The sequence below is a fragment of the Cervus canadensis genome, chromosome 19 (assembly GCF_019320065.1).
Source record: "Cervus canadensis isolate Bull #8, Minnesota chromosome 19, ASM1932006v1, whole genome shotgun sequence".
In the NCBI taxonomy this organism is placed as follows: Eukaryota; Metazoa; Chordata; class Mammalia; order Artiodactyla; family Cervidae; genus Cervus; species Cervus canadensis.
This window is the reverse complement of record NC_057404.1, coordinates 37697061-37724908: the sequence shown is the minus strand read 5'-3', so window position 1 is coordinate 37724908 and position 27848 is coordinate 37697061. Positions and strand designations below refer to the sequence as shown.

Here is a 27848-nt window from a genome sequence, read left to right as displayed (position 1 = left end):
CAATACTTGGGAGAAATGGAAATATTTGTAATATTTAGAGTGAAACAAACGAAGGCTAGAAACTGCTCCACTTAATGAAAGAACTCCTAATTTCTACCTTAATTCATTAATCACTTTAACATGTAATCATACCTCTTCATACACATGGGTTCTCTCCCGATATGCTTCTCCAGACTGCAATGACATGGTAACTCTGTGTCCATCTGCCAGTTACCCACACATCCATCTGCTGGACATGCCTCTTTCATTCCACAAGATGATTGTAAGAGCACATCTCACACTACTTCCTCCCTCATTTGAAACTACTAACTTAAGAGTTAATAAAAATGTAAGATCTTAGATGAATTTGATTAATCTCTTTTATATGTCAACAGTTTGAACTACATGCTGAGTAGACAGATTTCAAAATTTAAATTAAGTTCATAAATCTATTGAAGTAAGAAATCATTTTTGTACAGCATTATACCATTCTATTTATTCTGTATTTTTCACTTTGCTAGTTTTATAGTCCTAGGGTCATAGAAATCTTTTAGTTTATTTCTACTATTTCTACTACTTGATGGAAATTCTTACACAACAGGAGATTCTTTGAGGATACTCACACTACTCTCCTAGAGTGGAAACGTGAATTTTGAAAACCTACTTTACTGAGTTACTTGCACTTGCATTTTTTATTACAGATTAATGGTATAAACTGCCATGATTAGGAAACATTTTTATTAAGATGTTACACTAAAAACAATGACTACGTTTCCCTGTAAGTTTTCTTCTCTATTTCAGAAATTAGATAAAAAACTTTTTGAGCACTCACTTGTCATGCATTCTTAAACAGAGTTAAAGCCTATTTTAGTTTGAACCTGTAACACTGCAGTCTTAGTAACATGTCACGTTTGATTAGAGGGTTAAGAATCTGATCGATAATCTTCACAACTACAATATTAAACCGCAATGGATAAGAGCAAGGTACAGTGGTACAGTTTGTAAAACTGTATTTCACACAATGCCAAAAGACCTTTTCACTGAGAGTTCAAGAATTATCTCACTGGTTTATAGTTGTCAAATATAGCTTTAGCAGATAATGACATCAGCTTTTCTTTTTTACTTAGAGAATGATTTATGTTGAGATTCATGCTTAATTAATTCTTTGACCCAAACTGACCAAGAAAAATACCAGGGTAATTTCCTCTCCTCAACAATCCCCTAACAGGAAGATTTAAAATACTACCATACTAAATAGTCATCAACACCCAAGATATAGTAAACCAACTTAGAAAATCAATGTGGATAAATCTACGACACATAATGGCATTTGTCAAAGAATTTTAAAGACACCCAAGAATTATACTAGAACAATACTGGTGAAACTGCCTCATCTGTCGTTAAAAACAGCTTCTATGTACAACTGTGGGAATGATCTCTATCCACAAGAGTTTCAGGAGAAGCTGGAGAGTGGAAACTATATACTTTCAAACTTCACTTCTGTAAGCTAATGAGTCCATAACAAAAGAGAAACTCTAAACATAAAAAGTAACTATTTATTTGCCCTGTTCCAGCTCTCTATACCTGGTGTGTGCCTGCAAACTGAGTCCTCACAGTATCAGCATTCTATCCCCAGGATTCTTTGGCACGATGCTTTATCAGTTTACTTTATTATCCTCTATTTCCCAGTCTCTCAGGCCCCGTTTATCTTCAGGTTTTCATACTCTATTTAGTCCCTTAGAACAGTACATTGATCTTGGACTTAATATCTCAGCTGTGACCTTTTACCCCTCCAGGACCCTACTCAAGTGTTTGCCTATAATGCTTCCACTCCTGCATTTAGATTCAAGAATAAAAGACAACCTGCCTCCAAGCTCTGCCCTGGACTGTAGGACATGCCTGACAAGGGGAGGGGAGGAAGACCACACAAGAGACAGGTAATGTAATTTCAATAGGAGGAAATCCTACAATAAACCAGGGTGTTTGGGGGCTATCTACTTACACTTCCAAACAGTCTTGCACAATATCTTCACTAGAACATACTTAAAAGCTATGACTAATCAATTATGAAAGAGAAAAAAGTAAATACCCTGCTTTAAATGCTTTTAATACTTAGAGAAGCTTTAAATGCTTCTCTAATAATAGAGAACTAGATTAAAGATTGACATAAAAGACCTACATAAATGGAACTTTCTTTAGGTGGAGAATAAAGAAGTACTTCATTAAGAGTGGTACAAAGCAAATAGTCTTATTTCATAACTGAATAAATACAAGCAAGAGATAATATACACTGAAATTTATAAATTCTTAGGCAATAACTTTTCTGGGTAATAAAATGTCAACCAGAGAAAAAAGATATATAAACAAGGAATCATAAGTGTGACAGATGAATTCAATATAAGGCATATGTTAAGGAATATATTGGGCTTCCCTGGTGGCTCAGACCGTAAAAAATCCGCCTGCAATGCGGGAGACCTGGGTTTGATCCCTGGGTTGGGAAGATCTCCTGGAAGAGGGTACGGCAACCCACTCCAGTATGCTTGCCTGGAGAATCCCCAGGGACAGAGGAGCCTGGCGGGTTACAGGCCATAGGGTCGCAAAGAGTTGGACACGACTGCACACAACTGCTACTGCTGCTGCTGCTGCTCTCGCTTCAGTCGTGTCCGACTCTGTGCGACCCCGCAGACGGCAGCCCACCAGGCTCCCCTGTCCCTGGGATTCTTCAGGAAAGAACACTGGAGTGGGGGTTGCCATTTCCTCCTCCAATGCATGAAAGTGAAAAGTGAAAGTGAAGTCACTCAGTCGTGTCCGACTCATAGCCACCCCAGGGACTGCAGCCCACCAGGCTCCTCTGTCCATGGGATTTTCCAGGCAAGAGTACTGGAGTGAGGTGCTATTGCCTTCTCTGGACTGAACAACTAAGCACAAGGAATAGATTAAGAATTTTAAAAAACCTAATAAAAATGACATTGTCTGAACTATAATTTATGAACCCACAAAGGAATGTTTTCCCAAGATACTGCTACAGAAAGCAAAAAGAAACTTGAGGGTCAAGGTAAAGCAAAAGAAAATTTAGATAAAAATACACAAAACAGATAGTATGATATCTATATCTAAAGCTGTATCTTATCTGTGTCTAAAGCTATGATGTACCATGAATTTAAAAGGAATCCTATTCAAGCAATAGGATGAAGAGGCATTTGGTTAGTCTTCAACTTATTTTTGTCTCTCAGCTTCAAATTCACCCTTATTGCCTGATCTGTAAGAAATGAATCTGGGCCTTTTAAATACTTTTTCTTTGCCAGATGGTAGGATACAGGCTTTGCAGATGACAATGGATAGCACTGAACAGGTATTTCTTTCCTGCCCAGCCTGCAAAATTTTCTTCAGTATCAAGTATCTGCAAGTCACTGCCTTCACTATGCATATTTCCAGCTCTCAATTGTGGCAGAAGTGCTGTGTACAACAGTCCCACAAAACTCAAGTATACAGCCCAGGTTACTGCTTCCCACACCCTCTCCTCAGCCCTGTAAGTGTGCATGCCAAAAGCCTTTGGATCTGGCCACCCAGAGCCACTCTGGCCCAAACTGTACATAGAAGTGTCCTGGGTTCCTGCAGAAGGCCTCTCCAGCCCCAGGTCCCAGCAGCACCTGCAGGGGTACTTCAACTTCCTCTGCATGCCCAACTGTCTGTATGCCACCCATCAACTCCAGCTTGCTTGTTCTGCACGTTCTCCAAAGAGTTTTTGCTGTGGGTCTGACTATGGACTGGCTCTGGCCTGGGCAATCCACGGAACTTCTATGCCATCAGAAAGCCTGAAGCTGTATCTTTTAATGAGAACTAACCCTTCCAAGGAAGTCTGTCCTTCCTTGGATGTGCTCCTGCACCAAATAATTTAGAGTTTGCTGTCTACCTTTAAAGTTACTCTCCAGTTATTGTTTAACAGCTTTATATCAAATGTCCCCTGTAACATTACTGTGAGTTGAAAGACAGTTCTCCCTGGATTTCATGATGTTCCTGCACTGTTGGGGTACTCTGAACAAAGGAAATCAATAACCTATAATAAAGATAAGTCTCCCACCCTAGACACAATCTAGGGTTGTAAAAAAAGTTCCCTCTTCCAAGAGATCTGCTTTTAGCTTACTTTTCAGGTGACAAACCTAGAGATGCCATCCCCCTCCCTAGGGAGGCTTTGTTTCATTCAAAAGCAAAGATAACGGGTATGGATACATGTGTTCCTTGAATAACAGATATGCCAGCAACCCAATATACCCTCTCAGTGTCATAATTTTCAGATTCCGCTCTTAAAATTTCTCTCCACTACATATGCACAATAACCAGAACTAAAATGTTCTGTAAGTAATAAATTCTGTCCTATGATCTACAGACCTCGTTTTCCTGTCAGAATATCTAAACATATACATAAATTTAACATTATGTGGTTTGTCTTCTCCTTGGACCTAGAGTGATACAGATATATACATATTTGGCTTAGAAAAATGAGGAGTTTTGTGGCAAACAAGAATATTAGCTCTCTCAGTCAATAATATCTTAATCAGATCATGAATATTATGTATTGGTGAATAAAAGTTAGAAAGGTAACCTCAAACTTCTATTCATTCAACAATATAAACTGAGCACCTACCAAGCACCAAACACTATACTAAGAAAGATGAACACAACACTGTTTGAACAATACAGAAAACGTTTTTTTTTAATTTCACTTTTGTGGGAATTACCTTCACATGTCCAATTTACTCCTAGAAGCAGTCAACGTTAACATTTTCTTATGTATCCTTCCAGAAGCACTCTATGTGTATCTACGCAACTGTTTATATTTAGAAACACAAAGACACAGAAACTTTAAAGCATAGTCAGGACTTCCCTGGTGGTCCAGTGGTTAAGAATCCACCTGCCAATGCAGGGGATACAGGTTCGATCCCTGATCTGGGAAGATTCTACATGTCACGGAGCAACTAAACCTGTGTGCCACAACTACTGAAGTCCGCACACCGACAGCCTGAGCTCTGCAACAAGAGAAGCCACTGCAGTGAGAAGCCCGGGCACCACAACAAAGAGCAGCCCCTGCTCGCCACAACTAGAACAAGGCCACGTGCAGCAACCAGCGAAAGCAAAAATAAATATCAAATAACATTATTTTCTAAAAAAATTAAAGCATAATCAAATCCAAATGTTACCACCATACTATCTTTCTCATAGTAATGACCTTAATAAAGTAGCCATTAGTTACTATTAGAATCATTATAATATTATTTTAGAAAACCTGCTAACTACCATGTATCTGAAATTCCTTGGTAATCATTTGACAAAGTATTATTTCATGTAGTGGTAATAAACTTAGAAAACCCACTGTGTTCCAAAAGTGATAGGAAAGATACAGATTCAAATAATTTCATCAAAAATACTATAAGCTTATTGTTATAAGATTAATATTAACATGAAGAATAATTAAATTTTCATTTGGAGAGAGGAGTACAAATATTCCTTTATTCCAATGAGGTTTTATTAGGCCATTAAGTTTTGAAAAAACATGCAATTTTCAGTGGCAACTATCCTTATTAACTTAAAAGAGTAATTAATGATTTGACATTTTTTATTAGCCAACAGGTAACATTTATGAAAAAGCTATAGTAAAACCTATAATATTGTTTAAACATGCATCTGTCTTTTCTGATAGCCAAGACAGTCAACAGATAATTTTTCAAGGGAATTAATGTCAAAAGAAAAATACACCATAGGGAAATGTTACTTAATAGAAAAAATTATGTTACTCTATCTTCATCTGAAATAAAAGAAAAAAAAATCAGTAAACATTTATTCAGCAGGTAGTTCCCACTTTGATGAGTTTTAACAGCAATCTGTTTCTTACTGAAACAATGTATAATCTTTCAAGTTTTATAACTGTCCCAATTATTACTGTTACATAACAAACCATCCCAAACTTCCTGGCATAAAACAAAAGCCAATTTACTGTGCTCAGAGATTCCATGAACCAGGAATTCACAAAGGGCACAGTGAGGACGGCTTGTGTTGTCTCCACAAGGTCTGGGGCCTCAATGCAGTCTCCGAGGCTAGGAATGTCTCTGGGAATGACTCAGTGGCTGAGGCTGGCATCATCTGAATCATCTGATGCTCATTCACACGCACATCTGGTGATCGGCCTGGACAGGCATGAATATTAGGACTGCTGACCTGAGATCTGACACTTGAGGCCTTCCCACATGGCCTAGCTTTCTTAAAGCATGGCATCAGGAGGGTCTCAGACTTCCAGGGCTCCGAGCAGGCCAGTGTCCCAATAAACAAGGGAGAAGCAACACTGCCTTCCACTCCTGAGCCTACTGTCACTATTGCCACCCTACTTACTTAGCTTATATACAGAGTACATCATGCAAAATGCCGGGCTGGATGAAGCACAAGCTGGAATCAAGATTGCCCGGAGAAATATCAATAACCTCAGATACGCAGATAACACCACCCTTATGGCAGAAAGTGAAGAGGAACTAAAAAGCCTCTTGATGAAAGTGAAAGAGAAGAGTGAAAAAGGTGGCTTAAAACTCAACATTCAAAAAACTAAGATCATGGCATCCGGTCTCATCACTTCATGGCAAATAGATGGGGAAATAATGGAAACAGTGACAGACTTTATTTTCTTGGGCTTCAAAATCACTACAGATAGTGACTACACTGTGAAATCAAAAGACGCTTGCTGCTTGGAAGAAAAGCTATGACCAACCTAGACTGTGTATTAAAAAGTCGAGATATTACTTTGCCAACAAAGGCCCATCTTGTGAAAGCTATGGTTTTTCCAGCAGTCATGTATGGATGTAAGAGCTGGACTATAAAGAAAGCTGAACACCGAAGAATTGATGCTTTTGAACTGTGGTATTGAAGAAGACTCTTGAGAGTCCCTTGGACTGCAAGGATATCCAACCAGGCAATCCTCAAGGAAATCAGTCCTGAATATTCATTGGAAGGACTGATGCTGAAGCTGAAGCTCCAACACTTTGGCCACCTGAGGCAAAGAACTTACTCACTGGAAAAGACCCTGAAGCTGGGAGACTGAAAGCAGGAGAAGTGGATGACGGAGGATGAGATGGTTGGATGGCATCACCGACTTGATGGACATGAGTTTGAGCAAACTCTGGGAGGTGGTGATGGACAGGGAAGTCTGGCGTGCTGCAGTCCATGGGGTCGAAAAGAGTCTGACATGACTGAGCGACTGAACTGAACTGAACCTAGGAAATCAGAGCATCACCTCTGCTGCCTTCTATTGGTTACAAGTGAGTCACAAGCATGCTCATATCCAACAGGAAGAGAACTCCCAAACTCTCAATGGAGAGTGACAAAATTTAGAAGACTACCTGGGGCCAGGAGATGTTCTTGCAGCCATGTTTGGAAAATATAGTCTGTATAGTAATTTAATATTCATGAGGTTAACTTGGTTAATATAATACAACAAAGAGCATTACAACCTTTGGTTGGTTTTAGCTCTGAATAGTAGATCAAATTTCCTAAAAACAACTATTTTCAGCTTTGGAAACAGAAATTTTTATAAGATTGTTACTTTATATAGTATTTGCAACTACCTTGAGAAATAGGTGTTGTTATTATTACCTATATTTTAACAGATGAGAAAAGCTGAATTTGAAAGCTGAATAAGTTGCCCAGAAAGTTAAATATCAAAGTTGAGATAAAGCCAGACATGTGTGTCTTCAAAGTCCAGGCTCTTCTCACTGACCAAGCAATCTGCACAGTGCCACGTTAAGTGAACCTCATTCAAATCTCATGTGCACCAGAGCTGTACAAAGCAAGGACTACCTGTATCTTGCTTTATATAGATGTAAGCTCTTCAATAATAGATTTATAACCCAACCAAGTTAGATGGTTATACTAGCTAACAACTGTATGCATCTTAGTTATATGATTAAAAAAATAAATCACAATGAAATTTATCAGGGAGCAGTCTCTGCCATAGTATTAATATCTCAAGGGTAGTACAATGCTGTTTAGTACAAATAAGTGTTTAACTGAATAAGTACATAAATTTTAGGAAAACTTTTCATGATCATTTTAAGTAGTGAGCTCTTGTATATTCCAGAGAAGCTGTACTATGGCTGAGAAGGTAAATATAATCTATCCTCTCATTTAAATTCATTGGGGGGGGTTCTCTTTTTCTAAAATCCAAATTATGGCCTTACCTGTTTCTATTACTCATTATTTTATATTATTCTTTACCTACTAGTTATGGGTTAAGCTTTCTAAAAGAAACAAAAAACGGGACTATTTACATTACTTATTTTGTCACTTTCTGTAATGCCTAATATGGTGATCTTGTGTTTCTGACTTGACTTGTGGTAATTTGTACAAACCATAAAAAAGTCAGAAATATGACCCAGTGGACAGTTATGTTTTCTGGGAGCTTAACACTTCTCTCCCCAAAAATGTGTTCTGGCAACTGAAAGGAAATTAAGTTAGTCAGCTCATATAAATTTTGTCTTTGTTCTAATTGATTGTATTTTTGAAGCCACCTTTATGTTATAACTTTAAAGATAAACCAACATTTATATTTCTGTGAAGCATAAATATATCATAAATTCTACTTTCTTATTATATCAGTTTTATTTTTCATAATGGAGTTCCTTAATTCCCTGGAAAAGTAAATTGCAACCCACTCTAGTATTCCTGCCTGGGAAATCCCATGTACAGAGGGTCCTAGTGGGCTACAGTCCATGGGGTCACAAAGAGCCAGATATCATTCAGTGACAAACAAGGAATCTTCAAAGCGGAATATTTTTCAGAAGAGTTAAAGAAAATAATTTTTACAACCTGACAAATTTCTTGTTAAAAAGCAGCTTAGATGATGTGAACTTCTCACAGTTTTGAAAACAATTTTTTGTTAAAGTACAATGATAGCTGGTTACTTTTTTCTGACTATAAAACAACAAAACTCCTTAAATAAATTCAAGGAACTTATTAGTTATCTGAAATCATTCTATACAATCATTTTTATATAATGAAAAAAATAATTTAAAATTTAATTATTTTTAAAAATAATTTAAAATTATATGAGTTTATGAAAGTCACTGATTAACCTTACATAATTCTGTTAGAAAATACTAATATACATATATATGTATATATATAAGAAAATAATATTCTCAGGAAACAATTTAGCAGTCTTATTGCACTTTGATGACTTTTTAAAATGTCATGCCATTATTTTCCCCTAAAAAGTGTATTTTATACTTGAGGGCAAATAAAAAAAGGAAAAATAACACACATCTTTTTGGGGGGACTAGTAGGTCTTTGTTAGGTAACTGAGCTTAAAGTTTTCCATATGATAATTTATATTAGTCCCCTATGAAACAGGCATATCCCTTCTATTCTTATTGATATCTATTATGTGATTCCCCTTCAATAATAATGATAATATTTTAAGGATATATAGGAAATGAGGGGGCCTTCCAAGTGGCACAGTGGTAAAGAATCTGCCTGCCAATGAAGGAGATGCAGGTTAGATTCCTGGGCCAAGAAGATTCCCTGGGGTAGGAAACGGCAACCCACTCCAGTATTCTTGCCTGGAGGATAAAGGAGCCTGGTGGGCTACAGTCCACAGGGTCACAAAAAGTTGGACACAGCTGAGTGACTGCACATGCAAGAAACGAAGATTTAAAGAGCTTATCCAACTTGCCAAAGTCTATGTTGCTGTTTAGTCCCTAAGTCATGTCTGACTCTTTGTGACCCCATGGACTGCAGCCCATTAGGCTCCTTTGTCCATGGGATTCCCCAGGCAAGAATACTGGAGTGGGTAGCCATTTCCTTCTCCAGGGGATGTTCTCCATCCAGGAACTGAACCCACATCTCCTACACAGGCAGGTGGATTCTTTACTACTGAGCCATCAGGAAAGCCTGCCAAAGGTGATACGAAACAGTCAACGTCTGGAAGACCAGAGATTCTATCCTCTCTTTGATTTCTTACATTATTTGATCAACTGAAAATTCGGTTTAATCATTGCTGATGACCATTCATATCACAGATAGTTAATTTTGCTCTTGACAAGTGGCATGGTATAATTTTCACAATAATTTGTTGATTTTAAAATAAATGTATTAATTTTCAAAAAGTAATAAGTTCAATTGTGTCACAGGTTTGAATACAATTAACTCTTTAGTAGTTCAATAGCTATAATAGAAATTTTAGACACTGCAAATTTAAATACTTTCAAGAATGAGAGAGTACCGAGGAATCTATAGGATTTAAGATAATAGTAAATAATGAGCCGGGGACCTCATACCCTGCCTAAAGGACTATTATCACTAATTGTCACCAACTGAAATACAGTAGGTTCAAGGATTCAAAATGCTTAATTTTTCAAGATAAGCTGAAGCAAAAAAAAAAAAACCAACAACAAAAAGATAAGCTGAAGCAGATTTTTATCAGCGATTTCCTGATTATTTAAATGTTAACAACTAATTCCAATTTCTAAGACTCTGCTAAAAAAATCCACCTATGGATCCACCTATGGATCCAAAACTATGTTGGGCCCAATGACTGCTGGTTTGCAAGCTCTATTAGAGACATGTCTATCATCACTATAGGATAATGTTGTTAAATTAGGAGAAGACCTGAATCTGCAGGGATTCTGTAACATGAACAAACAAGTATTTACTGAATACCAATAAGAAATATAAAACATTGAGCAACTAAAATTAGATTACTAGATGTGTTACAGTTCAAGAAGTGAGAGGTATCCAGAGAAATAAGAGACCAGTATGAGAGGTCAGCAGATTAATCTTAATCTCTAAATTAAGATTATGTATTATGTAAGGAAGATGTATTTCAGACTAGTGAGAAATACAAGAGAGACAGCAGATTTCTATGGATCCTGAAAGCTAAGCAGAGATTAGACTCGATGTAATAGGCAGCTGAAGCAACATTAGATCTTCAGCAGAAAGGTGATATGATCGATGCAGTGTCTTAAAGACTGATTATAGTATGTAGAAAAGATTGGAGAGCCACAGAGTGGTAACAGAGAGGCCAACTAAGAAATGGTCTCGGTAGCACAGGAATGAGACGAGGGGCCTGGACTCTGGCAGTAGGAATGAGTGAAGTGTTCTCCACCAGCCTATTTACCTGAATGAATCCTCATTACAAGCTTGTTCCTGTGTGTGTGTCATGAGCACTTTTTTTTTCATTAAATGGGAGCTGGCCTAGTATAATGAACAGAACACTAGGCTAGGAGTTAGGAAATCAAGATTCTAGATCTGACACTGCACCTAACTACATGGTTGAAGCTGGGCAAGCCTCTTAACCTCATTAAACCTCAGTTCTAAAATCTGGCTAGAAAAGGACAGAACCAGATAGATGTCATTGTTTGAAACTCTGGATCTTATAATTCTGAAAAGCAACAATCTGAAGTATGCAGATAAAAATGTAATTTCAGGTTTCTTTTGAAAATCCAAAAGCTGGCTTCCTTGATTCCACCTTTGTACATGGCAAAACTGGCTGGAGTTGAGTAGTGAATTCCTCTTTTAGGCTGGGCACATACTCTCTAGTTTGCCACAGTCCCATCATTTCCTCAGGTGAGGCCCAGTGTTAGCTGCTATTCATCATGCTTTCACTGCTGTTTTTCTTATGGTAGAGAGACATATTTCTCTACTTTTTCTCAACACTTTTCTCTACATTTTCTAAACTTTGTCTTTTACCAGGAGTGAGAAAATGTAAGAAAAGAGCTATTTTTTCCCAAGAAAAATGAAAGCATACATTTTTATGAAAATAAATATTCCTTTAGATTTAACATGCAAAGCTCATCTGCATGAAAAGATTACCATTTAACCCTCCTTAATCAAATAGTTTCATTTAGTTTGGAAACCCTGTTACACACGTTGGAAAGCTACTGAAAAAAATATCTAAGGAGTGAAATAATTAGATTCACATTTTAGAAAAGAGTACTCTAGAAGCATGTGAGAACTTAAAAGGGGTATGGCTGAGAGAAAGAACATCTCTTAGAGCACTAAAGTGGTCTGCAGAGGTGAACTGACAAGTTTACAGTGGAGAAAGGAGGGACTGATTCAAGGAGATAGAATTCTTAGAATTGAGGGACCTCAACAAGTATTGGAAGTAGCATGATGCTAGATTTTAGGGATGGTTCACTAAATAAATGGTGATACCATCAGTGTACAGAATTCACAAGGAAGAAAAAGTCTTGGGGAAAGGTGAGGTAGTATAGCATTACTCTATAGTAGAAGTTGGCCAACTACAGCTCACTGCCTGTTTTTATATAGCCCACGAGTAAAATGGTTTTCACATCTGTAAATGGTTGGAAAAAGTCAAAAGAAGAATGTATTTCATAATGTGCAAATTACACGAAATTCAAATTTCAGTGTCCACAAATAGCTTCCCTGGGACACAATTCATTCCTTTAATCACTGTCTATACCTGGGTTCACTTCACTGTAACAGAGATGAGTAGTTGAGACAGCAACCATACGTGGTATTCTCATCACTTTACACTGTTTCTGAGGTGCTACGAACTGCAGTGACACAGTTGTGACTGCTCAGTGTGTCAAGCGCCACGTGTAGCGCAATACCACAACATTTCACTTTGACCATCACATCGAAGGGCTTCACAGCTGGCTCAGTGGTGAAGAATCCACCTGCCAATGCAGGACATGCAGGTTTGATCCCTGGGTTGGGAAGATCCCCTGGTGAAGGAAATGGCAACCCACCCCTGTATTCTTTTTGGGAAATCCCATGGACAGAGGAGCCTGGTGGACTACAATCCATAGGGCTGCAAAAGAGCTGGACACAACTTACCAACTCAACAACAGCAATCACATCAAAACAAAAAGAGAAAACTATACTTCAAATATGCTTTTAATGTTTTAAGGGGCACATGGGTTATTCTGCTACTGAATTAGATGGCAAACCACTGTATCACACAATGACACTACAGCTACACTAGAAAAATTTAACATATGTCTATATAACCAGACTAAGTATCCATCATATTCATAATTCAGAGCAAATTAATCAGAGGAATCAGAAAACATAAAACAAAGTACTTCATTGTAGCAGAGTTTCTTCACAAAAATAAAAAGTGAAAATGAATTTGCAAACAAAGTTAAGTTTCCGAGTGGTGCACCTGTTAGTTAACCAGAGAAAGCTATTTACTCGTGGTGTGTTAATTAAACTGCATTTTGACTACAGCAACCAAAGAAACATTTGCAGAGGGGGGAAAACATGTTTAAGAATAGTCTTTCGGTAAGACAGCTACGGTAAAAGCACTGGGAGCAATATTCAATATTCAATTCAATATCAATATTCAATTAGAAGACAAGGCAAATAATTTTGAAAGGTTTTCTTTGATTCTTGATAAATTAGCAGATAATTGAGATACTGCATAGTGTTCTTATTTTCGAAAAGGCAGTGATGAACATGAAGTGACTAAAGGATTGGCCGTCTGTAAAGACTGCATACAACAGGCAAAAATATTTTTCAAACTGAGAAAACATTAACTCAGTACAACCTAAGGTGGAAGCTACTAAGATGTGTAACAACTGATGGTGATAAAAACATGTGAGAAACAGTAAAAGGCTTAGTAGAATAAATTTATAAAGTTTGTGAAAATAAGGTATATAAAGCCTATGTTTCTTTATTATATTATTCATCAGCAGTTATTTTATGGGAAAACACTTTAAACTAAAATGTATTATTGAACTAATACCATCAACTTCATTCACTCCTAAAGATTTAACCACTGTCAGTTGTTTCTACTTTGATAAAAAATAGAAGCTGAATATCCTAACTTGCCTTACCACACAACAGCTTATGGGCTTAGCAATTGTATGGTTTTATTGTGAGGTTTTTTTTTCCCCCAAGCTCAACAGTGAGACTGAAATTTCTGAACAAAAAGAAAAGCCTTCAACCATTATTAAACAATGAATACCTTTGGAAATTGTATTTTGCTGCAGATTGATAACGTTTCCTTGAATTTGACCTGAAAGTCTAGGCAAAATAGTACTTATATGCAAAACATACTATGTTAAGTCATTTTGACAACATTTTTCAAATCACAAATAACCATTAATCTGCTTTATATACTCCTTTTGCTGTCAAAATTAAAAACAAGATCTCCATGCATATATAAATTTGCTACAGACATATTATGTAAGTTCAAACTATAGTTCCAGCAGTCTTTTTCAGACTTCACTGCAAGCGCAAAAGAAACTTTCATATATCAAAACCCATTTAACTATGTAATCAAGGAGCCTCTAACTTTCAACTGGTTAATCTGCAATGTGAACAGCATACTAAATAGCAAATAATAAAGAGAATCTAAAAGCACTCTATAAATGCCTTCCATACAACTAATATGAACGCGAAGATCACGTGCCCATGACTGACAGCAGCATTTGGTGTCACCTATCTGTGTGAACACATTTCCAAGACAAAATCAGTTAGATGCCTTTACAGACCTGCATTAACAAATGAACAACTGCAATCAAATTTGATGACAGGGTAACTGTGAATCCCAATTAAATGAAATTGCTACCTCAAAAAGAATTACAATATTTTCATTAGGAGATCTGTATTACAATAAATCATGTTCAATTCATGCTATAGTCTGAACGCAGTCAAAAAAAATTTTGTGGGTATTTGCTTTCTCGCATATGTATTTTCACTCTTATCTATGTATTAATAATATTTTTGATTTTGCCTCATGGCCTGCAAAGTCTAAAATACTTACCATCTAGTTCTTAATGTAAAAAGTCTGCAGACTTCTGCTCTATGGAGATGCAATTCAAAGTGCAGCAGCATCTGGGAAATGTCTTGACAAGGCAAATTCTTGGCCCACCCCACATCTACTGAATCAGAATTTCTGAGGGTGAGCCCAGTAATTTTTTTTTTTTTTTTAACAAATGTAAGAATCACTCTTAAGGATTTTAGAGACTTGGTTCTGTCCCCTTGGATAAATTGTGTAATTCTTTGAGTCAGTAAAATGGGAACAGTGTCGCCCACTTCATAGAACTATTGAAGAGATTAAAACTGACTTTAAAAATATGAGAAAAAAACGTAAGGTTTAACATGGTAACTGACACTAGTAATTCTTAACAAATGGTAGTAAATTAGAAAAGACCCTAATGTTGGGAAAGATTGAAGGCAGGAGAAGAAGGAGATGACAGAGGATGAGATGGTTGGATGGCATCACCGACTCAACGGACAGGAGACTAAGCAAGTTCCAGGAGATGGTGAAGGACAGGGAAGCCTGGCGTGCTGCAGTCCACGGGGTCACAAAGAGTTGGACATGACTGAGAGACTGAACAACAACAATAAATGATAATTATTAATTCAAAGGTGTACTGCGGGGCCTCCATGCACCAGCCCATGACACATGAAAATTAAATTTTTAGGAATTTTGTGAGACAGTTATTTAAATTTCATAAACTTAAAACTAAGTAAGTTACACTAAATCAAAGTTATTCACACTCAAAAGTCATCACTACTTAATTACCTTACCACATTTTATCATCATCTGTGCTCAGGCAGCTATTATGTCTAGATGGTAGATATCATCATATTGGTATGCTGCATCTCATTTCTTCCCAACTATGCATTCACAGGAAATCAACCACCACAAATCAGAGCTTTTTTGGAGAAGGGTTTCTGGTGAAACATTAATCAACACACTTCTGGTTATCATTATTAAAAATTACATAATGAATTCAGTTTTGAACTCAATGAGTCTGAATTAACTATGCACATAGGGATGTCTAAGAATCTGTTAGTTAAAAAGATGTATTTTTAGGCACCAACAGCATATATAGTAGCTGAAGCCAAAAACAGGAACAAAATTGAGCAAAAGAGCATTTAGAGAAGGGATCAGATATAGAATGATAAGGAAAAAATTAATTATGTGAACAATAAGTCAGAAAGACTTTGGAATTTATAAGTATAGCCAATTACGGCTAGCAGCTCAATTTAACTATTCCCATTTATCACTATCCGAATTCTCAGCTTTAACTCCTGGAATGCTTCTACCATCAAAACCTGTATAAACAGATGCACTGAATTACTCTGCCATTTGAATTCAGCATCTATATCTTAGCCAGCATGGGTAATGGTATTTTAGGTCACCTATTTAGACAAAGCTAACTGTGGTGTTGGAGAAAACTCTTGAGAGTCCCTTGGACTGCAAGGAGATCCAACCAGTCCATCCTAAAGGAGATCAGTCCTGGGTGTTCATTGGAAGGACTGATGCTGAAGCTGAAACTCCAATACTTTGGCCACCTCATGCGAAGAGTTGACTCATTGGAAAAGACCCTGATGTTGGGAGGGATTGGGGGCAGGAGGAGAAGGGGACGACAGAGGATGAGATTGCTGGATGGCATCACTGACACGACGGACATGAGTTTGAGTGAACTCCGGGAGTTGGTGATGGACAGGGAGGCCTGGTGTGCTGCAATTCACGGGGTTGCAAAGAGTTGGATATGACTGAGCGACTGAACTCAACTGAACTGAACAAGCTGGTTTATACTCTGAAATTTTTACCTCAAGTAGACATTGCCCCTTGAACAATAAAGAGAAACAAATTATACAGGGACGATAACATAGCTTAAATATCCATGATACTGAGCATATCTGAAAGTTTAGTTTCAAAGTATCATAGAATTTCAGAACCAAAAAAGATTTTATAAGCTACTCTGGTATCTTTTTTGCTCTTCTCTCCATAAGAAAGAGCTATTTGTCAAGTTAAACGTCTAGGAAAGCATTTTAAATTTTTTCTTTATCAGTTATCTGAACATTTGATTATCTGAAATTAACACAGAGTTGACAAAGGAGTGGCTCTTCCTTCTCCATTTCTTCTGATGTTCATGAGTGGATATTAAAAATTTACATAATTCTTTATGGCTGGTGCTACCAATAATGCCAGAATCACCTGATTCAATTCAGCTGATCTGGAGTCTCCGGAGAGAGCACTAGCATTTCCTTAAAAGTACCTAAAGGCTTGAATATTCTGCTGTGAAAATTAAAATTATGGTTCTCAAAGTGAATTAAGGCTATTACGACTTTCTCAATAGTAGTACTATAGATTTCAGAATATGACTCTACCAAGGATAATAAATCTAGCCCTCTCCCATATACAAAAAAAGGGGGGGGGGTGTATATACAAAACAGACATAAAGCCAACATAAGAAAAATTACTGAACTAGTCAGTATATATGCTCTTTTAAAACAATAAATTTTTAGTGATTACAAACTTACAAAAATATTTTAGTGCTCTACTGTGACTTGTAAAGAACAAGTAAAAGTACCAATATTAACTATTTTTCTATGAACCTATTCCTAGACTTAGAAATGCAAGCCAAAAAAAAAAAAAGACTTATCCATAAGGCTTATACACAGAGAAAAACTCCATGAGCTAAGAGTATAATTAGAGGCATACATATAACTAGAGAAACCCCAAATTCACAAAGACTAACAGTAAATAAAGTGATAAAACCATTCATCAGTAGAGTATCTTTGATGCAAAATGTCACGTAAAATACAAAACCATTTCTAAACTCACTCTACATGACAGATATTGCAAAAATAAAAAGGGTACTATACTAAGTCACAGAGACATAAAACATAGAATGTCAAAGAAATGTGAGGCACTATGGTGAGATTACAAACTTTGGTTAGCCAAAAATTAGCACGTGTCATTCCATGCAATGTGAGACATTTAAAAAATGTTTACACGCTTACTTATAGATGTTACAACAGGGCAAGGAATACCATACTACTTACTAAATATATTGAACTCTGTTTCTACTTATTCTGTTCATTGTCCACTTAGCCTTTACAGGTGACCTCCAAATCTATCATTCCTCATAAAGATGCTTTTTAGAAAATACTTAACCAGAGGTAATACCCTAACCAAACTACATGAACCTGGAGCCTTTTCTCAGTCGTTATTACTCACTGTTCTGAAGCAGCAGTCATTGACCTTTCATTCTTGAAATCAACCAATACTAGTCTTTCACTCCTACCTATTACAGTCTTTTTCAGTGTCAAATCATTTCATTCTTTTTTCCTAAGGATGAGGCATTCCTCAAGACTCTTACCTTGGACATATTCTCTTCTTTTTCTTTGTTGGCTCTCATCCTCCTACCTAACTTCAAATATTATCTCAGGATATTGGTGGGTAATTTTCAGGTATCAAGATCAAATCCTTTCTTGAGAGTTAAAATAACCATTATATATTTTTTACCCAGTTTTGGTCAGTCAACAAATTTTTACTGCCAGCTCCACGTGTGATACACTAGTGTTAGAAATGTATTTCAAAACCTAGTATGAGAATCCTTGTCATCAAGAAGTAGAGAAGCTAAAGGAAAAGCTAAATAGTCCATCAGGTGCAAAACTGACCATTCATGTGGCCTCTTCCAATGGACTGAATATATATTTAATAGATCCCACATTCTCAGTATTCCCATGTAATAATGTAGGACTCCTTTCTTAACTCTATATTCTTTATGTGCCACATTCTATTCCTACTGCCATAGCCTGGTTCAGGCTAGTACATATTTTCACCCAACTGCAACCGCCTTCTTAACCATTCTCTAGTTTCTCATCCAATCCATCCTGCACTCAATTAACAAATTAATTTTCCTAAACCACAATGTGCTCCAATACTTAACTGCATAAAATGTTTAACAGTCCCTCAAAGGACAAGTTAAGTCCAAAAACAACTTCAGCTTGACATTAGAGGCCTTCATTATCTGTTCCTTACCTGTTAATACTTTTTCATCTCTGTCACCCACTATTTCCTTACCTTTTGCTGTAGCCAAACATGATTATTTAATCATATCCTGAAAGTCTGAATGTTCCTACCACTGTATCTTCATTTACGTCATTTCTTTCCCTCCACTCCCATCCTGATTAACCGTCTCCATTTCTATCTTTCAGAAGCTTAACGAAATACTGGTTCAAATAACATCATTTTTCTGAAAACTTCTCTCCATCGTCGGAAAGTATAAATCATATTAAGGTCTTCTGTAAGAGTGAAGTAAGCCAGAAAGATAAAGAACATTACAGCATACTAACACATATATATGGAATTTAGAAAGATGGTAACGATAACCCTATATGCAAAACAGAAAAGAGACACAGAAATACAGAACAGACTTTTGAACTCTGTGGGAGAAGGCGAGGGTGGGATGTTTCAAAAGAACAGCATATACTATCTATGGTGAAACAGATCACCAGCCCGGTGGGATGCATGAGACAAGTGCTCCGGCCTGGTACACTGGGAAGACCCAGAGGAATCGGGTGGAGAGGGAGGTGGGAGGGGGGATCGGGATGGGGGAATAAGTGTAAATCTATGGCTGATTCATATCAATGTATGACAAAACCCACTGAAATGTTGTGAAGTAATTAGCCTCCAACTAATAAAAAAATTAAAAAAAAAAAAAAGGTCTTCTGTATCACTCATACTTTATTTCTATTACAGTTATCTGTGTATGTATCATATTGTTCCTTAAGAGTATAAGAAACTTTAAAAATGTTTTATTAATCTTTATCCTCCTGTAGTATATTACATGTGGTTGATATTCAAATATGAAGTATACATTGAATTTTAATATATACATAAAATAACAGCCAAGATCCATAAGACCACATAAGAAGTTTCCTTCAGTTTGTTATGGAGAAAATCACTGCCACAAGATTTTTTTTAAACCACCTATATATTTCTTGAAAAGACATTAATAAGTGATTTTTTTGCCCTACCAGTAACCAGTATACCCCTTATGTATGTATGAATTGCTACAATAACTTCCTTGGCTTAGAATATAAAATTGCTTCCCAAGCTTTCAGTTTTACATTATTATATGTACCTACTGATCACAAACTAAACCGCCATACCACTGAAGACAGCAATGTAGAAAGAAATAGCTTGCCTGGTGGCTGCTCCAAAACCCATACTTCTTAAGACAGCTCAACTTTTTTTTTTGAGAAAGAGAGAAGAGCAATCATAGTGTAATTATACTTCTCTGTTCCCACTTCCTTCACACCTCCATTACCTCCCTAACATCTACCAAGTCAAACGTTGTCAGAGTCCATACTTACAGGTTCACAAGTTCACAATAATAGATGGGTTTCCAGTTCAACAGTTAATTCAAAGATTTACTGAATACCTACTATGTGGAAAGCACTGTGGAGGACCCAAAAATTAATAAGACACAATTTTCATCTTCTGGAACACATGACTAAACGCACAACACACACACATAAACAACTCCATTATAAAGCTGATTATGTAAGAGCTAAAAAGCTTCCAACAAGGTACAAACAGAATGATATGAGAAGACAGTAATTTAGTCAGAGTATACCTGAGAAGCTTCAAATGAGGAATGGATTTAACTTTCTTTGAAATCAAGTAATAACATTCAAGATTTCAAGATTATTTTTAATTAAAGTATTTTTTTAGTAGTATTGCAATAGAATTTAATTTTTTTCCAGTGAAATGGTACTGATTCAACATGCAAGTTAAAATTTTAAACAGATTTTTATTAGCTCAGCTTGAAACATGGTGAAATATAGTTTATAGGCCAAACTTGTGGCCTATAATTAACAAGAAAAATTTTGTTCTGTTCAAGGGAAAGACAAACTATGCCTCCAATAATCTGAACTAATATTCTACTCCCAGGGAAACGCTAGGTACATATAAATGGAACACCCAATTTTTACAGAAATCTGTTCAGCATACCAGTAGGACATTAAAAAGGAAAAAATTGAACAAGTGAAAATAAAATTCTGGGTCTTAGATTCATTTTTCATTCATACCACCTTCTCTTGTAACAATGACCTCTTCCTGATACACAGCCAAAGGTCTGAATCAGAGCCTGGAGCATTTGCTTTTCAAGTAAGCTCCATCCACACCATTTCTAGATTTAGACACTTCTTTGAAGATTCTGAGTTGCCATGACCTAACTCTGGACGTGCTGAGTACTGCATTGACAGATGAAAGGACCACACTCATCTGAAGCTTAAAATAACTTGCGGGGAAGGGGTGGGAAAAGTCCGAGTTGACATATGCCAATGTAGCAAATTTTAAAAAGAGGAAACTATAATAGACAGGAATGGAAACAAACTGGGGAACTTGGAGAAGCATGGCATTCCAAATTGCTAGCATTTTAAAAAAAAACTTTGGTCTTTTAATTACATTACAGTATCCATGAGACGTTTTTGCAATTACTGAACTTCAAAATTAAGTATACTGTGAAAAAAAAAATAGGATAAATTACATGCACTTTTATAAAAGATACTTGCTTTTAAATATCCAAAACTCTTGACATCAACAAAAAAAATAACTAAAATCAGATTATGTAGATTTCGGCAAAGAAAGCCGGAAGGATAACTAACATGTAAGTTCGGTACCATGTTACAGGGTGCAGTTTCCCACTACAGTAGACAGGCGAAGGAACCAAGAAAGCGGGTTGAGCGCAGGAATACTGCTACATTATAGCCACTCAACACTAACTCAACAGCTAGCGGGCTCTATCCATCCTTCCTCACGTTCCTCGTGGCCTCTGACAAGTCATCCTTTCAACCTATGAGACTGTCCGCTCTCCCCCAACAAATATAATTCCCGTGCAGGTTGTAAAATCTCCCCCACAAACTACATGCTCACACCTCCTCGCCTTGGGATGAGCAGTCCCCACAGTGGGGAAAGGTCGCCCTGGCAGGGAAGTTGGGTGAAGTGGTCTTTCTGGCCGTCCGACCCGAGCCTCCAGCCCAGCAGCCGCCGGGGAAAGGAAACGCGAAGGGGCAGCGGCTGCGAGCCCGCGAGGCAGGCTCCGTGGTGCCCGAGCACCGGCTCGGGCAGGAAGAATGGAGGAGGGGAGGCTAGGCAGCGAGGTGCCCGAGAGCCGGGCGGCGGTCCGGCCCCGCGGCCCGACCCCACCCCGCACTCGGCACCCTCCCAGTTCGCGGACCCGGCGTGCGTTCCGCGTGCGCCGACTCTCCCCGGAGGAAGAGCCACTGCCTCACACCCGTGGAAATGAGAAATCCGGCAACTTTGCGCGAGAAATGCTTCCCACCCTGCAACACACCGAGAAAGAGAAATATGTCAGGCGATGACGGGGGAGGAAGGATGACTTACCCATGTTCCTCCCAGAGGGTGAGGAGCCGGCAGGGCGAGGCGAAGGTCTCCGGTGCGGGCGGCGCGGCGCTGTGTCCTCCGTCTACCTCGGTCTCTCCCGCAGCCAGGGAGGGACCCGCGGGGGGCGGCCGCCGGGGAGGAGCAGCTGCCGCTGCTGCTGCTGCAGACGGCGCGGCCGCGGCGGGGACGAGCGGCGGGGGGCGGGGCGGGGCGGGGCGGGGCGGGCGCGGCGGGCGCAGCCTGCGGCGGGCGCGGCTCCGAGCGAGCGGGCGGGCGGGCGGCGGAGGCGCCGAGCCCAGCCGGAGGAGCGCCCGCCCCGACGCGCCGTCCGAGAGCGCCCCGCCCTCCCCACCGAGCATGCTCAGTGCGTCCTTCCCCCGCCTCCAGCCGCCCCGGGCCAGAGAATCCGAGCGTGCGGGTGGGCGTGTGTTTGCGGGCCGGCTGCAGCTGCGGCGGCGGCTTGATGGCGGCCGCCCGAGGGGCCGAGGGTGAGCCTTCAGAGGCTGGGCGCCGGGACGCTGAGCCCGGGCTACTACACCTGGCTCTCTACTATGACCCCCGCAAACCCACACCCGGAAAACGGGCCCGTGCTCATTTCGGGGCAGTCTAGGTGCACCGGCGGGAATTTCCCGAAGGAGGAGACGCTGGGCCTTCTTAGACCCGGAGGGTGGTCGGGAAGTAAAGCGGACGTCCTGCAATGAAGGTGGGATGGACGTCCTGGCCATGAGGCCATTGACTCTGGAGACAGATACCTGAGAACGCCCGTTTTCAGAGCAGCCTGTGGGCCCGCTGGGCACAAAGCAAGGAGGCGGCCGCTGGGAGGGCGCTCAGCATTAGGACTGTCTTGTCTGTGGCCAGTTTAAAAAAAAAAGGTTCGGCAAACGAGAGGAGTGACCGTCCCGGGATTTCTTCAGAAAAGTGTTGTTCTCCTTCCAGAGGAGTGCGGCCTTCCGTTCCCCGGAGGACACCTGAAAAGCTATGTGACTAGGGTGCCCTGGCCGTGGGCGCCACCCTGCCGGGATGTGCTCGGCTCCCTTTGATCGCGGCAGGCACAAGGAAAATTAAAAAGTCCGCAGAGTTGCCTGCGGCCCCTCAGGATACATCGGTCGGAGTTTCCTGGGTCCGCGAGGCCGCCGCCTGCTCCCCACACCTCCCCAACAGCTGGGAAAACCTGAGCCTCGCGGTCCCTAGTGAGGGCGCCCTCCCAACTGGGCATGCGCGCGGCGCGGAGGCTGGTCTTCGCTTCTCTGCCCTGGGAGAGGAGGCGGGGCGGGGGACCTATTTCGCCGCTCTGGTTGTTCCCTGACCCCACTTTGGTGGTTGGGTTGAGGAACCTGGTCGCTCTCCCGAGGCAGCAGCAACTGTAGTCCTGCAGGGGAAAGGGCGCAGTCAAGCAGCACAACCTATGAGAGATGATGAATAGCTAAATGGAAATTGCTTTCCTTTTTCCACTTTTTATATTCACTGTTGAGAAAAAGCCCCCTCTTCACACGTGGCCCCTTTAAAATCAGCTCAGTTTCTATTTGTATAACTGATACCACACAAGTCAAAATAGGTCTTGTAACTTGTTCAGTCGCTAAGTCGTGTCCAACTCTTTGCAACACCAGGGACCATAGGGCGCCAGGCTTCTCTGTCCATGCGATTTCCCAGGCAAGAATACTGGAGTGGATCGCCGTTTCCTTATCTAGGGGATCTTCCAGACCCAGGAATAGAACCTCCATCTCCTGGGGTGGTGGATTCTTTACCAGAGTCACCAGGGAAGCCCTTGTAACTTGTTGAGCAGAGGTCAAATTTTCTAAAACAAAAATGAAACATGATAAGTAAAAAGAGAGATGTTTGGTAAAACAAGAAAATACAATGTAACAACAGAAGTCACAACTATTAGACTTTTTTGGCTGCTGCTTTTTTTTTTTTTCAGGCTTGGTCACCTCTGCCTCTCAGCCCTAATTCCGGGTGAGGGGAATATGTAAAATTATTTTCATTTCTCTCGGTTGTAATGGTCCTTCAGCTGTTGATGCGAAGAAGCACTAACAAAAGCTGTTACTTATTGACTGCTTAAAGGACTTCAAATAAGTAAAGGCAATAATATTGAATAACAAAAGCGGGTAACGTTTACCGAGTGCTTCCCAGGTGTCAGGCACTGTTCTAAGCGCTACTGACGGGGTGCAGGGCAGACTTCCCTTTAAATATGCTACTATGGCGTACTTATTATTTGAAATTATGGTTGAGAAACATCCAGTGCAAAAAGACCACTGTGATCATTTGTTCCCCTGAAAGCATGAAGTAAATTTCCCATATGAGACGTCCTCTATATATCAGAAGGACCAGTCAATCCTAAAGGAAACCAATCCTGAATATTTGTTGGAAGGACATTGATGCTGAAGTTGAAGCTCCAGTACTTGGCCACCTGATGTGAAGAGTCGACTCATTGGAAAAGACCTTGATACTGGGAAAGACTGAAGGCAAAATAAGAGGGCAGCAGAGGACGAAGTGGTTAGATAGCATCACCGACTCAATTAACATGAATTTGAGCAAACTCAAGGAGATAGTGAAGGACAAGGTAGCCTGGAGTGCTGCAGTCCGGTCGCAAAGAGTGGAACACAACTTGAGTGAACAACAATCAGGAGTATAGATGGCATCCTTATTGCCAGAGAGAGATAATTCAAGGTCAAGAACCCTTGCTATCCCAAGTCTGAGTCCCTGTTTTCTCAGAAAGAAGTCTTTCTCTGAAAGGTGTATAAAAGCTGCCTGCTTTGGCAAAAAAAAAAAACACAAAAAACAGAAACACAAACTTTTCTGTTGCCCGAGATGGTCAGGCACTTCACTCCTTGTACACTACTTCCCTTTCTGTGATATAAAAATGCTCTTGCTGGTTACCTCAAAATAGTCTTACAGGCTTGAATTAATTTCCTAAGTACCACAAGCTTCTTGGCTTAGAATAACAGGAATGTATTTTCATACAGTTCTAGGGGCCAGAAGTCTGAAATCAAAGTGTGGGCAGGGCCATGCTTACTGTGAAGGCACTGGAGAAAGATTTCTTCCAGACCTCCCCTAGCCTCCAGTGATTTCTTGGCTCGTGCTCATGTATCTCCATCCTTCACACGGCATGTCTCTTGAAATTTTTCTTTTTTATGAGCACTCCAGTCATTTTCGATTAGCGGCCCAGCTACTCTAATCTGACCTCATCTTTAATTATACCTGCAGTGACACTATTTCCAAATAAGGTCACATTCTGATATACTGAGGGCTAGGACTTCAACATGTAAATTTGCAGGGAACATGATTCAATCCATAACACACCAATGCAAGCTACACACACATACACCCTACCATGTTCCACTTTCGTTTTGGACCTTTCCAGAAGACCACCCTGGGGCTTTTGTGTTGCTGCTCCTCATTCTCTGCCCCTCTCTCTTTCTTTAACCTACATTAATCTCTTCCAGATTCTCAAGTTCACTTGCTTTGCTTTTCCATGCTTCTTCCATTTGTAGTTATATATTACAGTAATTTCTAAGAACATCTTCTATCTTTTGTGTGGATGCATAGATTGAAACCTGCAAAAGCAGCTGAAGCAGTTTTGTGATCACCCACCTGACACTAGTTTAAGTGCCTCCCTTGTTCTGCTTGAATCCACAAACCATCCCCTCAGCACCCCACGAGTTAAAGCCGTTGGGCTGTCCCTGCGTATTGCATACAGTGAGGCCCAGTGCACTGCTGGGTGACAGCTGCTGCTGCTGTTGAGTCATGTCTGACTCTGCGACCCCATGGATGGCAGCGCGCCAGACTCCTCTCTCCACGGAATTTTTCGGGTCAAGAATACTGGAGCAACTTACCATTACTTTCTCCAGGGGATCTTCCCAACCCAGGGATTGAACCTGCATCTCCTGCAAATCTTCTGCATTGCATGCAGGTTCTTTACCACTGAGCCGCAGGGGAAGCCCCCATGAGACCCAATACTGACTGCTACATGCAGATGTGGGCTGGTATAACACCTACCTCTTTCACACTCACACTAGCTCCCCTTCCTCATCTTCTCCTCTCATATGAAAGTAACATTTTTCTCATGTCCTTACTTTCTTTATCATTTTATTCAAATGTTATCTACATGAGGCCTTCCCTAGCCATTCCATCTAAACTTTCAACACTAGCTCCACTTCCATATTTTTTCCTATCCACTTACCACTAAAATAATATATATTTTGTTTATGAGCTGTCACTCCCATCTAAATTTAAGCTCCTCAAGGACAGGGATTTTTGTCTGTCTTATTTGCCATTATATTCTCAGTGCCAGAACGATGCTAGCATACAGAAAGTGCTCAATAAAAATCTGTATTATAAATGATAGTCTTTTCATGCTCTCAGAGCTTTTGTCTTAAAGTTGAGTAAGAATGGTATTATTATTCTTTTTATAAACTCCAGCACTTGACCAAGTAAAATAAGTTATTCAATAAATATTGATGATGATGATGATGACAGCTGCTATCTGTGTTGCTTCTTTCTTAAAGTATGAGTCTTCTAAATGGTAGGGACTAGTTTTTGTACTAATTCATTCACTCATTCAGTTAATAGAGACACTGAATGCCAACTATGTATCAGGCACTATAATAGGCGTTAGGGATAAAAAATAAACTATAGTCCCTGCTTTCAAAAAACTTACACATTAGAAAAATTGCTTTGATGAAGCTTCCAGTCATTAATCCCATAAATATTATTCTGATGTCAAAATAGTTTTCCAGAATAAATCTACTAGTTCTCATGTTCCAGGTAAAGCAATGCTCAGGATTTGATTATGCCTACTACAAAATAAAGGAAGAAATTCTATCTAGAAATATCTATATATTTACGAAGTGTCACAGATTTATTTGGGTAGCTAATTATTATTGGGATGGGGGCAGGTGAGAAGAAGTATCAAGAAAAATGTTTATTAGAAAGGGTCAGAGCACTGTATTTTGACAGGGTTTATAACAAAGCTTACCTTATTGATCCATGTAAACGTCAAGAGGTTAGAAGTTGATGTAGATTCTCTAAAGAAAATGTACTGGGAGGGACAGAGCAAGAAGAAGTAGGAAAAGAGAGAGAATGTTCTTTAAAAGAATAATAGGGAACTGATTGCTGCTTCTTCACCATGATGCTCTGAGTAACATTTAAGGGAATTTCACTGGAGTGGTTAACTAAACTGTGCAGTGATGAAAAATAAAATGATTTAGCAGTGAACAGTCTCCTGCCTAAACTCTAGTTTTAAAAGGCCGCAGTGAGGTTAGGCTCATCCAGGTTGACCAACTGAAATGTCAATCCTAGCTTACTGTAACCCTATTCCCCTCTCCTCTCATTTACTTAATCTATTAACCATTTTCTCAGTTCAGATCAGTCGCTCAGTTGTGTCCGGCTCTTTGTGATGCCATGGACTGCAGCATGCCAGGCTTCCCTATCCAACACCAACTCCTGGAGCTTGCTCAAACTCATGTCCATCGAATTGGTGATGCCATCCAACCATCTCATCCTCTGTCGTCCACTTCTCCTCCCGCCTTCAATCTTTCCCAGCATCAGAGTCTTTTCCAATGAGTCAGTTCTTTGCATCAGGTGGCCAAAGTATTGGAGTTTCAGCTTTAGCATCAGTCCTTCCAATGAATATTCAGGACTGATTTCCTTTAGGATTGACTGGCTTGATCTCCTTGAAGTCCGAGACCATTTTCTACATCTCCTT

General features: G+C 39.5%; 1 protein-coding gene across 1 annotated transcript in view; it reads right to left on the bottom strand.

The window, feature by feature from the left end:
• RAP1GDS1 (Rap1 GTPase-GDP dissociation stimulator 1) overlaps positions 1-22276 on the bottom strand; it is a 121927-nt gene extending 99651 nt beyond the window's left edge. The window contains exon 1 of the mRNA XM_043438461.1: positions 22145-22276. Coding sequence (XP_043294396.1) covers positions 22145-22148 — 4 coding nt within the window. The 5' untranslated portion in view covers positions 22149-22276. The remainder of the gene's footprint in view (positions 1-22144) is intronic.
• Positions 22277-27848: the final 5572 nt, after the last annotated feature.